At 41.1% G+C, this 11,673-nt stretch overlaps 1 protein-coding gene across 10 annotated transcripts in view; it reads right to left on the bottom strand.

Moving 5' to 3' along the window:
• LOC113667215 (uncharacterized) overlaps window positions 1-11,673 on the bottom strand; it is a 24,162-nt gene that overhangs the window by 3,304 nt on the left and 9,185 nt on the right. For 6 of the 10 annotated variants that reach the window (XM_089193909.1, XM_027183017.2, XM_027183041.2 and 3 more), the window contains 25 exons: window positions 11,113-11,171; window positions 10,395-10,512; window positions 10,021-10,095; window positions 9,266-9,475; window positions 8,334-8,623; window positions 6,940-7,230; window positions 6,611-6,683; window positions 6,189-6,272; window positions 5,623-5,709; window positions 5,486-5,545; window positions 5,293-5,379; window positions 4,835-4,932; window positions 4,462-4,528; window positions 4,321-4,349; window positions 4,096-4,165; window positions 3,678-3,755; window positions 3,351-3,410; window positions 3,051-3,146; window positions 2,660-2,756; window positions 2,095-2,144; window positions 1,968-2,003; window positions 1,251-1,328; window positions 735-778; window positions 497-566; window positions 10-54 (listed from right to left, as the gene is read on the bottom strand). In XM_089193909.1, the coding sequence (XP_089050035.1) occupies window positions 10-54; window positions 497-566; window positions 735-778; window positions 1,251-1,328; window positions 1,968-2,003; window positions 2,095-2,144; window positions 2,660-2,756; window positions 3,051-3,146; window positions 3,351-3,410; window positions 3,678-3,755; window positions 4,096-4,165; window positions 4,321-4,349; window positions 4,462-4,528; window positions 4,835-4,932; window positions 5,293-5,379; window positions 5,486-5,545; window positions 5,623-5,709; window positions 6,189-6,272; window positions 6,611-6,683; window positions 6,940-7,230; window positions 8,334-8,623; window positions 9,266-9,475; window positions 10,021-10,095; window positions 10,395-10,512; window positions 11,113-11,171 (2,352 nt within the window). Of the gene's footprint in view, window positions 1-9; window positions 55-496; window positions 611-734; window positions 779-1,250; window positions 1,329-1,967; window positions 2,004-2,094; window positions 2,145-2,659; window positions 2,757-3,050; window positions 3,147-3,350; window positions 3,411-3,677; window positions 3,756-4,095; window positions 4,166-4,320; window positions 4,350-4,461; window positions 4,529-4,834; window positions 4,933-5,292; window positions 5,380-5,485; window positions 5,546-5,622; window positions 5,710-6,188; window positions 6,273-6,610; window positions 6,684-6,939; window positions 7,231-8,333; window positions 8,624-9,265; window positions 9,476-10,020; window positions 10,096-10,394; window positions 10,513-11,112; window positions 11,172-11,673 lie in introns of all 10 variants that reach the window. The other 4 variants (XM_027183033.2, XM_089193911.1, XM_089193912.1 and 1 more) reach the window with 2 other exon arrangements.

The raw sequence follows: 11,673 nt of genomic DNA, 5'->3' as shown, positions 1-11,673 counted from the left end.
TACACCTACCTCTAACAATTTCGTGGACAAATTACTGGCGTCCAGACTCTCTTGCTGTGAAGGGTAATAAAACACGTTCAGTTGGATTCAGTATTCTTCTTTTAAGTTATTGAACATAAATTCCGGTTTCAACGAGATGAAAACTTAACCATCATCCAATTAGTTTTAATGTTTGGTATAACATAGCTGATAGCCAAAGGAGTAAGTAGCCTAAATTTGTACAATCACAGAAAAAAAATTGTAAGAGATGGGATGAAAGTAAAGGTATTGGCGATAAAATTGATATGTCATTCCAGAGTTTTGCAACTTCAAACTACTTTTTCAACAATTTTTGCCGCTGCTTGTGGCCTTGATCAATACATATACCACAGGCACAATTGAAATTTTTTTAGCAAAAATGATTTAAAAGTTCTAATAAATTCTTCTTGCTTTCGAAGCAAAAATACTCCATATTCACAATTACACAACGTAAATCAGTCACATGACCATCACCTACCCTATAGTCTTCCGCCATTGATTTCGCTCCTTGAAGTTCTCGTCGAATACTTCCAACTCTTTCTTTATATCTGGTAGGAAAAATAAACTTGAGCTGATCAACTTGTTGCTGCAACTAATGCGAAAGAAAAATTAAATGGGGCGATGCTGCGAAACATTGTAATATACGCACACTTATTGGGTATCTAACAAGCTCCCTTAAAAAAAAAAAAAGACGCTGACAAAAATGTGTAGCTCACCTGACATACTTGTCGTGAAGTTTGTCTCGTTCTCTCTGTTCGCCCTGAAAAAAAAAAGGAAAAAGAGTATGAAGGTTAAAAGAAATCTTTAAAAAGGGGTCGCATCGATGCCATCCTTATGGGAGGGAGGGGCTTCCTGTCTCCCAACATGATGCCATAGCTTTGAATCCTACCGAGGTCTGAGACTTACGCTCCTGACGCACACTTCGTGCGATTGTGTGTCGTTAAAACAAACGGCCGAAAAAAAAACAACGAAAAGTATCCCGAGGACCCAATGAGGACAGGAATAGAAAATGCATACTAACTTGAGTGTTGGAAAACGCACATGACCAACTCGTGACTCCTTTTAGTTTTACTCTCATTGGTTGCCACGAGGGTGAGGAGAGGAGAGGAAGAGGATGAGGCAAGATTTCTGGACCAATCAAAGGGCGACGTAGATCAAAACCAATGCAGTCCTAGATTATTGTCCATGCTCAATTAAAAATTTATCTATTTAATAGTTTTCTGAAAACCTACCCGTAACCCTTCAAATTCCTCTATGACCTTTTGACGATCATCCAAAGCTTCCGCCGTAGCGTGTAACGCTCGCGTGCTCTGCAGATAGAACCACAAACACCTCGTCTATAAAACTATACACGATTCCAACATTTCTAGGGCTCAGAACACAGAAAAAGGAACCCCTCTCAATCCTTTACAGCCTAACATCAGTATACACATTCTCGATAATGTTCTCTATACATTTCCATGGGAAATGAGAGGGAGAATATGTTTCACGATCAAGAGCTTCTTAAGTTTATGATCATTCCCTTTGCTCTTGTAACCTGACTGTTTGATTCACGGGCGACATTGATAAGAGAAATTCAGTTAGATTCTAGTCACTCTGAGCGCTTAAAAAGTAAAAGCCTTTATACGGGCCCAAGTGGCCCATTGGGCCGGTGCTTAACTCCGGTTTTCTTAGCATGAAGCGGCTAGGAGTATTGCTACTCTCCCCTGGATGGGATGCTAGTCCATCGCAGGGTTACCCCCAGCACATTTGCTGGTACTCATTTGTACACCTGGGTGAAGAGAAGCACTGTGAGAGTAAAGTGTCTTGCCTGAGAACACAACACAATGACCCCGGCCAGGGCTCGAACCGGGACCACCCGATCCGGATTCGAGTGCACTAACCACGAGGCCACCGCGCCTCCACACTGAGCGCTTAAAGCTATAGGTAAACTTGCACTACGTTCTTACCGTCTCAAGATGCGTGGTCAGTTGAGTTATTCTGTCCTAAGAATGACGAGATAAAAACATAATTGAGGATATGCACTTGTCTAAAAAAAACTCATATTACTATCAGAAGTAGACAAGAAAATATTACCTGAAGAGTTTTGATATTGTCGTTGTTCTGTTTATTTTTGGATTCCAATCCTACATGAATAAGAACATATTTAAAATTTCGATAGAGACATTTACATTAACAAAGTGCAAAAAGTGTGAATCTGAAGGTTCTGTTGGTGAGGTGGCGACATGTCGCCGACAACTGATAACATGCGACCCACTGATAATACTGTTGCCTTAAACTCGCAATATCAAGTTTGTAATTCTCCCTACTGACTACCATACACATTCTTGTAAATAAGATAGGAGAATTTGGCTTTATATCAAGATAACATCCTCAAGCGGATGAGCTTGTCTGTTCTCATCACCTGTTTGCGGGGTGATGTTCTGAAATCACGGGGAGAAGTTACAGTTTAATCACATACAGGAGTTTAAAGTTCAGAGGGAAGGGATAGTCGCAATAGCGGCTCCAGGAGAAAGGTCCAGGGGTCCCTCTCCCTCCGATCATGCTCACGAAAATAAATGTTAAAAGTTGCACCGTGGAACAAAGAAATCTGAGTCTTCCACGAGAAATCGAACCACATCACGTTTCTTGCATCGTTTACCTTTCTTTTGAGCTGCAAGTTCATCAAGAAGCATGCTCTGTTTGTCAAGTTCTGATATAAAATATTCTTTATCCTCGTCCGCCTTCAGGACAACATCCTAGAAAAGACAAGCAATATAATATTTTTTTCCAAGTCCAAGACGACCCAGATGTCACACTATAGTTCAATTTACAGTCGTACTTAAGTCGCCAAGCCAAGAAGAAATAGGACTTAGGTTGAATTTGTTGCCAATCAAACTTTGCTTCTTTTGATAAGAAATTCACTCAGGCAAACTTATTCCACGTTTCTATGCAAGAGGATACCCCAAACCCCGCTTTCATAAAAGAGAGGCCTGGTTACATGTCACGTGAGATAAGAATGGTTTATCCACGTGCTTAGACGTCTTACTAACCCGTATTCTCTTGTGGCTCCACTCAGCTTGTTCCTTAAGTCTCCGCTCCGACAGCAAGCGAGCCTTCAGCTCTTCAGAGAGCCATCGAAATTTACCCTTTAAAACAAATAAAAGCCAAATTTCAGCTAAAAAGAAGGCAAAGACTGCAAGTGAACAAGGGCAGATCCAAGAAATACAATTTTGCGGATCCAAGGGGTCAACCTTTAATTCAGAAGACATATTTTTTTTTTTCCCGCGATTGATCGCTCATCAACCACCTTCCCTGGAAAACAAGATTAAAATAAAAAGAATTGTACTCACTATCATCTCAGCAATCCAGTTTTGGGAATTATTTCTTATGCTTCCACTTGAGAAGAGAGACTGGAAACAAATAACTTTGGTCAGAAACTGCTTTTTTTTTCCCGGAACAATTTTTCGCATCCATGCAGTCCTGTTGGGGTCTAGTTTCCTTTACTTCCCTCTCGTCAGAATTTCTGACTGACTGATGTATGACATTGACTGACTAACGGACAGACGGACAAACGGACAGACTGACCGACTTCCTAACAAACTGTCTGTCTGCCTGACTTATTGACTAAGTCACAGACCTAATAACCGACCGATCGACTGAAAAATTGAAGCACTCACCGGAAGAGGCATGTCCGAGTCCCTGCAAACTTGCTCAATAACTCGATCCAGCTGGTCATCCAACTTTTGCAGTCCAGACTACGACGAGACACACACACACACACACACATAAAAAAAAACAATTAAAAAAAATTCAAAATTCTCGGTTCCTAATTGCCATCCATTCTCCATCCTAAGCCAACTTTTTTTCCTTCTTGGTTTATCATTTTCTCTTCCCTGGTTCTTCCTTATTGAGTTCATACTTTGTGGTCATTTACAATCCATTTTAATTTTTTCCCTTTTTAGACAGTGCTCCTTCCCCACTACTGTCCCGTTTGTGTTTTTATATCCTAACGAGCCACTATTTTGGGATTCAAATTGAGCTGAAGTTAGTCCTGCACTGAATATAAACACAAAAAGGACAAAATGAAATAAGAACCTGTTGTTCCTCTGCAGCTTTCTCCAGCGCGTACTGATTACGTCGCAAGGCATCCTCTAACTGAGTAATCCTTCAAAGGCAAGAAAAAAAGAAATGATACTATCAAACGCTGAAAAAGAGCTTACAATTGTAATGTAGGCATGTAACGCATAAAGAACGTCAGTTTCTAGTTACTCAACCCTCTCTCACAAGAAATCCGACAAAAAGCGAACAATTCAAACAAACCTGCTCTGGTGTACTTCAATTTTCTCTTTCTGCAGAAAATCAATGGAAAAATAGACAGGTTGAAAACAAAGAAAGACGAAACATATTGCACAAAATATGCAAAAATTTCAAAGTGAAAACGTTGTTGTTTAATTTACAAACCAAGTTCTCCGTTTCTTCTTTGCCCTGTTCTAAGCGAGCTTTCAACTTGGTATTCTCCTCTGTTGCTCTAATTGGTGACAAAATCACAATTACTGAACCAAAATGAGTCAAAGTTTGGGCAAAGCATAGCGTTGAAAGGGTCAAATTAAAATGCAACAGCTATTCGAGGTGTGCTCGTCCAAGGGTCACTTCATTTTTTTTTTGGTCGCAAGATCTGCGTTTGGTAAAAGGAGCTGATCTGTCTGATGTTGAACTGCTGAATAAGAACTTACCAAAACAACCGAACGCGCAGAAATGGAAAGGTGATGGAAAGCTTGTACCTGTAAGACTCTCATATGCCCAAGTTTTAGGTCAAATTATTGTGAATACTTACACATTAAGTTCAGTGTTAAGTTTCTCCATTTCCTCCCTATCTTTTTCTTGGCGTTTTCGTAAGGCTTTTATAGTTGACTTTTCATCCGCAAGTTGAATCTGTGTGAAAAGCCATACATGACAATTGTTGAAAGTCACCTCAGAGGCTTTTTTTAGTAGCGCAATTTAAAAGCATTATGGTACGATTTAAGGACGTAAATAAAATTGTTGGTTAATCCTATCCTTTTTGGGCTCGATCTCTGAGTAAAAAGGAGACCTTCAAATGTCCCTCCTCAACCATTAACATTTTCTTTTAACGGTTGGCCATTTCCGTTTACGTATCCAGCATAAGCATTTGTACATGTTTTTGTGTCTGTTACGAGGTATTTCGCTTTTTATATTTAAACCCTTCCTTAGATATCTGCCAAATGTAAACCGTGGACCCAATCGATGAAATTGAGTCTGTCCAAACCGCATTACCTTCATATCCGCAATTTGATCTTCTACTTCACTTCTCTCTTTATTTGACTTTTTAGCGGCGTCTTGTAGAGCTTGTTCGTGATTAGCCTGGAAGATAATGGTCAACAGACAGGATGTTCTTCAAATGGAAGTCCAAAGTGTTCGTTAGTCTGCACGCTTCGCTAACTGCAGACAAAAAAGGATTGATACAAACCGTGAGGGCCTGGATTTGCTCCTCAAGCTCTCTCAACGCATTGGTATGGGCATCCCGTTCCTGACGAGAAACATTTTAGAATTTAGCATTTTATCATATTGGGATGGAAATGATTTTCGCTTTGAATGATTACATACTTGTTGCAGCTGAGCGTAAAGCGAAGCAGCTTCCTCCTTCGTTGCTCTATCTTGCTGTCTGGCTTCTAAAATTCGTTGTTCATAATCCTGTATGATGTGAAAGGCAGGTGGTCAACAACCATCTGAGATCAGAGAGAGTCTAACCCAACCTTTCCCTCCCTGGAAGTGAGTTCCCGGCCGCACGAAGTACAAAGAGCTTTTCTTTTGAACTGGCATTGATAAATAATGCAGATGCGTCTCTCAACATTTACCCAAACTCAGATGCATACAATTAAGAACTCTGGAGTTCGTCTCGTTGCTTCATTTCGCATTCAACATGCCGAATAGCAAGGTATCTGCAAAATTCTAAAGAAGCATCCTAAAAATTATTTAAAACATCACAGGAAAACCCAGGTAGGTATTCTGAAGACTAGTCCTTCTCAAAAGATGACCCCCTCTTCCTAGAATAAACCAAATGGCCTTCACATCAGTAGCATGTCGAGGAATTTTTATTGAAATCTTGCAAGTTTTTCAATTTGGAGAATGAAATGGTCCTATAATCATTATTTCCAGTCCCCTCTCCTCACCTGTCGTTGTTCGGCTTCCTCTTGGAGCTTGGAAACCAACTTGGCGACTTTAGCCCGCAGTTCTTTGATTTCCCTCAGCTCTTTCTAAAATAAATTAGAGAAAAAGAATTGAAATAAATGGAGAGGAATCTCTTAAAACGATTATAGATCATTCTTTATAAAAGGCTTAAACACCTTGCAATCAAGAAGCAAAGGTCGGCTGACAACAACAAAAAAAATCGTAAAAACAAAAGCGTTTACCCCATTTAACTCATTATTTAAATCGTAAGTCAAACTTATCGTTGCCTGAAATGGCGGACGAAAGTAACAAAGTTTCCACCGATGAAGTAACGTAAGTACGTAAAGCCTCGAGAGAATGCAACAAAATAACACAAACAATTCAAGACACGCATTAAGAATGAAAATTTGAATTAATTAAATACCACTGGTTCTTGCGAGTGAGCTGCGAGTCCTTGTTCCGCCTCTCTTTCCAGTTTCTTGCATTTAGAACGATACCTAAAACCAAGTAACGCCATTGATTGATAGAATGAAGTAGTACGGCGATAATATAACAAAAGTAAGATAAGGCCTGCGCTCAAGCCAAAGGACCCTCAAGTTGGAGCTTATCACGGTTACTGTAGCATAGAGTGATAAGAAGTACTGTTACTCCCCTTAGATGGGATCCCAGTTGATCACCGGTTGCTTGGACTTTCTTGTGTATGAGGCTCCGCTAGCGCGCTTTATAGGCAAACGCTACCCTAAAAATACTTACTCTTTTATTGATTGCAGAGCTTTGTTCCTCAGCTCCGTTCTTTTCTTATCGCTCTCCTTCAGCTGGTTCTCTTTGTCCTCCAGTTGTCCTTCCAGTTCCTGTACATCTTTATTCGCCTCCTTGAGTTTCTTGTTCACAGCCTCTAGCTCGTTCATATACCGTTTTTTTTGTTCTTCGCTCTCTTCATACTTGGTCAGCAGTTCCCGCATTTGGCTGAGTAACCTCTCCTGCTGCTCGTCCTTCCGATCCATGTCCTGGTGCAGATGTTCCAAGTTGTTCAACAGGTCGAATCTAGCAAAAATATAAAAGCTGGTAAGAATATATTCACTTAAGTTTCGAGCTCAGAGAATGTTTCTTCCAGAAAACACTTTGAAAGTGTAGTCTGTTCGTTCGGTGAGTGTAGTAGTCCTGAGAAGGACTGTTGTTGGTAGTGGTGACTGACGTTTCGACAACCTAAGCGGATGTCATCATCAGAGTCAAGTCGGGGTCAACTGATCACAGGCATTCACTTGACTATGATGATGACTTCTGCTCAGATTGTGGAAACATTAGCCACCACTATCGACAACAGTCCTTCTCAGGACTACACTCACCCGGGCGATCAGACAACACTATCACATCTAACCCCCCCCTTCCCCAGGTTCAAACCATTGACTGTAAAAAAAACACTTTCTTTCTTTAAGTTATTTGCACTTCACCATTATTTTTGGAAAACACAGAAGAATCGAGAAAGAGCCAATTACTGCGTTACAGATCTGGGCTGGGTTGTTCAAAGCTGGGTTTAGATAACCCAGGGTTAGTGTGCAATCGGATTTCAGCTCTGGAAGCTTTAAAGGAAAATTCAGTAGAATTCTTTTTGTCAGCAATTTGATGATTAGATGCTTCATATAGAGTAGAGGAAAATGATCCCAAAAAGGCTATCGAACAAAGAAGTATAGAAACCCAGATTAAAATTTAACCCAGGGTTAGCGCTAATCGGCTTTCGAAAAACTGGGCCCTGGTTAAGACAAAGTTGATATCAAAGGGGCATTCTCCTTACGGTCAGGGTACTTAAGTTCCCATTAATATCAACACAGTGTAACCGCGTTGCCGGATATAATGGGAAACTTCCCCTTTGACATCAACTTTGTCATAGTCATATTCTGCCTCTTGGTTAGCAAGCTGGCCTTCTAGTCAAGAAGTTCGCGTTCCAGACCTGGCCGGGTCATTGTGCTGTAATGTTTATCAATATGCTCTAAAGACTTCTCTTCACCCAGGGTAAAGGTAACTGTCCAGGAAATCTTATGAAGCATTGGTCTGTGATGAATTACCACCCCATCCACGGGATGCAGGTTTTATGCCCAAGAAGCCGGGCTAAGGCTCAATAGCAGATTCAACCCTTTCAATTACTATACCTATCCATATCCTCCCCTCCCCTGAAATTTCTTCCGGATGGGCCATCATAGAACGAATCCCCCAGATGATTCCTCCGATCCAGATCCCGCTCTAGCTCGAATCGGTCCAAGTTTCTTCTCATCTCAGACGCACTATCTCCACCAGGCCCCTCGGTCCGCCCCATGCTCCTCATTAATTGAGCTGCCGCTGAAGGGGTTCTCCCCAATGATTGACGTCTATGTGCCGCGCCTCTGGTCATTCTCGACACCTGTTGCATAACTTCATCTTTTTCTCGCTCGGACTTCGCAACCTGAAAACAGCAAAATAAACATTGATGAACTTTCCCTGCTGAAGATAAAGTTTCATTGACCAAATAAATTCAAAATATCATGAACACTGGCAGCCGCCTGCGTCTCCTGCCAACTCCTCAAAGGGCCAAGTTGACGTTTATGCCTTTCAACTATACAGTAAAGGCGAACAATTTTTCCCTTAACTCTTCTCCAGTCACAAGTATAAATTGATATAGCAATCTTTCGTGGAAACTAGCATCGAAACTAGGAGTATCTGTAATGCTAGCCGCCACGCAAACCGCGTAGGGTAAGTCTTGGCTATGAATTTCCTTAAGTCTCTCGTTAAGTAGTTTACAACTATGCTCTTTCTCGGAATCAAAGGGCTCTCAACTGTGAGACGAGGGCCAGAAGTTGGCGTACATAGCACTCGAAAAGATTTATTTCATGCAGATTCTTTGGACTCGCGCGTTTTCACCACCTGAATTAAACAAAAATTATCCCCCATAGGAAGGAAGGTGGGGCAGTTCATGAGCGCTCCTGGACCCCGGTTTGCTACGCCCCTGTATGCTGTGACCGGAATCATCCCTAAGCTCCTTCTATGATATAGCGCACGACACCATGGCAACATCGCATGACAAATTTTAATTCAATCTTCTCCACACCTGTCCTCTAAGAGATTCAAGTTGTTCCACGAGACGATCGCGGTCTCCTTGTCCTTCCTCCATCTGTCGATTCAAACCTTCCAACCGATTCTGAAGTCTTTTCCGAGTCGACTCGTTGTCTTCTAGTTTCGCTTGGGCCTCTTCGAGTTTCCTTGACAATTCGGTCTTTTCAGTTTCTGAGCGTGAAAACTGTTGACGTAATTGCTCTGCCTTTAGAACGAATTAAAAATGTCGAATAAATATTTGGCCATGTATTTAAAAAACAGCGAAAAGGTGACAAATCTTTGGATAAGAAGCACGCTATTTTTTCTAACACAAAGAAACCATAGTGTTTTCCGATGGAGTTCCGTAAAACCAAAAACAAAGTTAACAAAATAGCCTACCAGAATAAAAAGTAAATGTTACAAGGAACTAATGGGATGTAAATAGGAACAAGCACGCTGCCTGAAGCGCGGGAAAACGCAGATGGCCAAGCTACGATTAGTTTTAGTTTTAGCAGATTGAGAGGGTGGCTCTGGTATACCAAACTAATAACGAAACGTAATGAAGTAAAAACGACGCCATTTCTGATACAGTTTCGATACCCAATTGACAACTGCACAAATGCAGAGATAACAAATAGACATTTGAAAATGCGTTCAAAATTAACGAAGCATCCTAGCATTTAGGTGAGCTGTATGTTTTGCGAGTTGTTTTATGTAACTCCTCCTCGCTTTCAGAATATTTCTTCATGAAAACGAGGTTGCCTTACGAACCTGATCTACCAGCGCGTTTTTTCCTCCTTCGCTCTGGTCCAGTCTTTTTGTGGCAGCTTCTAGCTCGGCCATGACCTAAAACACATCGTTGAGTTAAGTTAGGTACCACAAATGGTAAGTCTGTGCATACGTGATGCAATCCTGAAAGGGTTTTTTTTACAATCTCCTTCCCAGAGATTTCTCGGTCAGTTTACAAAATAGAGGTCGATCGAGAGGGACCTTCCTTTCAGGCTTCCATGTTTGCAAGGATCTCGCAACAACATGATCAGCTGCGTGCCACAGGTTTCTCAACGCTGGCCTCTATGTTAGAGCAATCTGGCCGAGAAACTTCTAGGGACGAGGTTGGATTTTTAAAGTGTAGAACATTGCTATACCTCTCGGCGTTCCCTCTCTGAGAGTTCCAGTCTCCCCGATAAATCTTCCAAACGTGAAGCAAGTAGTCTCTTCTCTCTCTCGCTCTCCTCCAGGGCCCTGCGTTCAGACTCTAGCTCACTGATAAAAAAAAAAGATCAAGCAAAATTCTTTCATGATGTGCCAAAAAGAAGCGAGCCAGGGTCGGATAAGAGGAGGGCCATTGTAATTAATCAGGGAGGGGTGGAAGATAGGCGATATGGGGTAGGAGGAGGAACATTAATTGCAGGCTATTGTAAGCTGCAGCATTATTTCGTTTCGACAGTTAAGATTTGGGAAAGCTTCAGGTAATTTCGCACAGATTTTTAATACAGGTTTCGTGGCTCAAAGCTTTAGCTGTTTCATAAAGGTGATTTGGAAATGACCACGCGATGTGTCAAAAGTGGCGCGTGCGCAATATTGAGGACGCTTTCAAGTTACGATCGAGTGAAAGATCGCTAGGAAATCCCTGGAAACTAAAATTCACTACGACCAACGTTACCCTGTGAGTTGTCGCAATTTGCTAAGGTATTAAAAAAAGAGTAAAACACGGCACACACAAATCACAAAAGGGGAACATCCATCGATATGATCTGATCTTCTGGTCAACGTTTTTTTCACTCAAACCTGGTTATTAACCCCATCACAGCTGAGACTGAAACAGTAAGAAGACACATTGGTGCGAGGTCAATTCACTGATACCTTGCCACCGTTCGGATTTCATCTCGCATCTTCGTGTCATTGGCTTCATCCAACAAACTCTGCAGAGATGCAACAAATCATATAAAACGTAAGAAAAAAGCTTTGCCAAAGTGGGCTTTGTGACTGCGTCAGGAAAAGAAGAGAAAAGTTTTGAGTTGAATTTTAACAACAACAACAAAAGTTCAAGGAAAAATTTATTGATCAATTTTAAAAAAGGTTTACTTCACAAGTATTTCGTTTCAAAGAAAAAATAGAGGAAATCCCAGCATTTATTCTAGATATTTATCAGAATAAATTTTATATTTCTAATTTGTGTTTCAGTGACCAGAGTTCCTCGAGTAGCTATCAAAATTTTGCAACGACTCGAAAGCAAACCGTGTCGACATTTTAGGTAGCACTTTTCGAGCCTAACAAACACCCTCCTAGGCCAGGATCTATTGTCAAATAACCAGCTAGAAATTAAAGGTTCTTCAGGGAGCGAAAAAAAATGGATATTTTGGTTTAGGTAGAAATTTTTTTTGTGTTAACTTTATCTCTAGAGAAAGCTTAATCGTAGCAATT

This window comes from Pocillopora damicornis, chromosome 14 (genome assembly GCF_964200805.1).
Source record: "Pocillopora damicornis chromosome 14, jaPocDami1.2, whole genome shotgun sequence".
In the NCBI taxonomy this organism is placed as follows: Eukaryota; Metazoa; Cnidaria; class Anthozoa; order Scleractinia; family Pocilloporidae; genus Pocillopora; species Pocillopora damicornis.
This window is presented reverse-complemented; position numbering and strand designations above follow the sequence as displayed.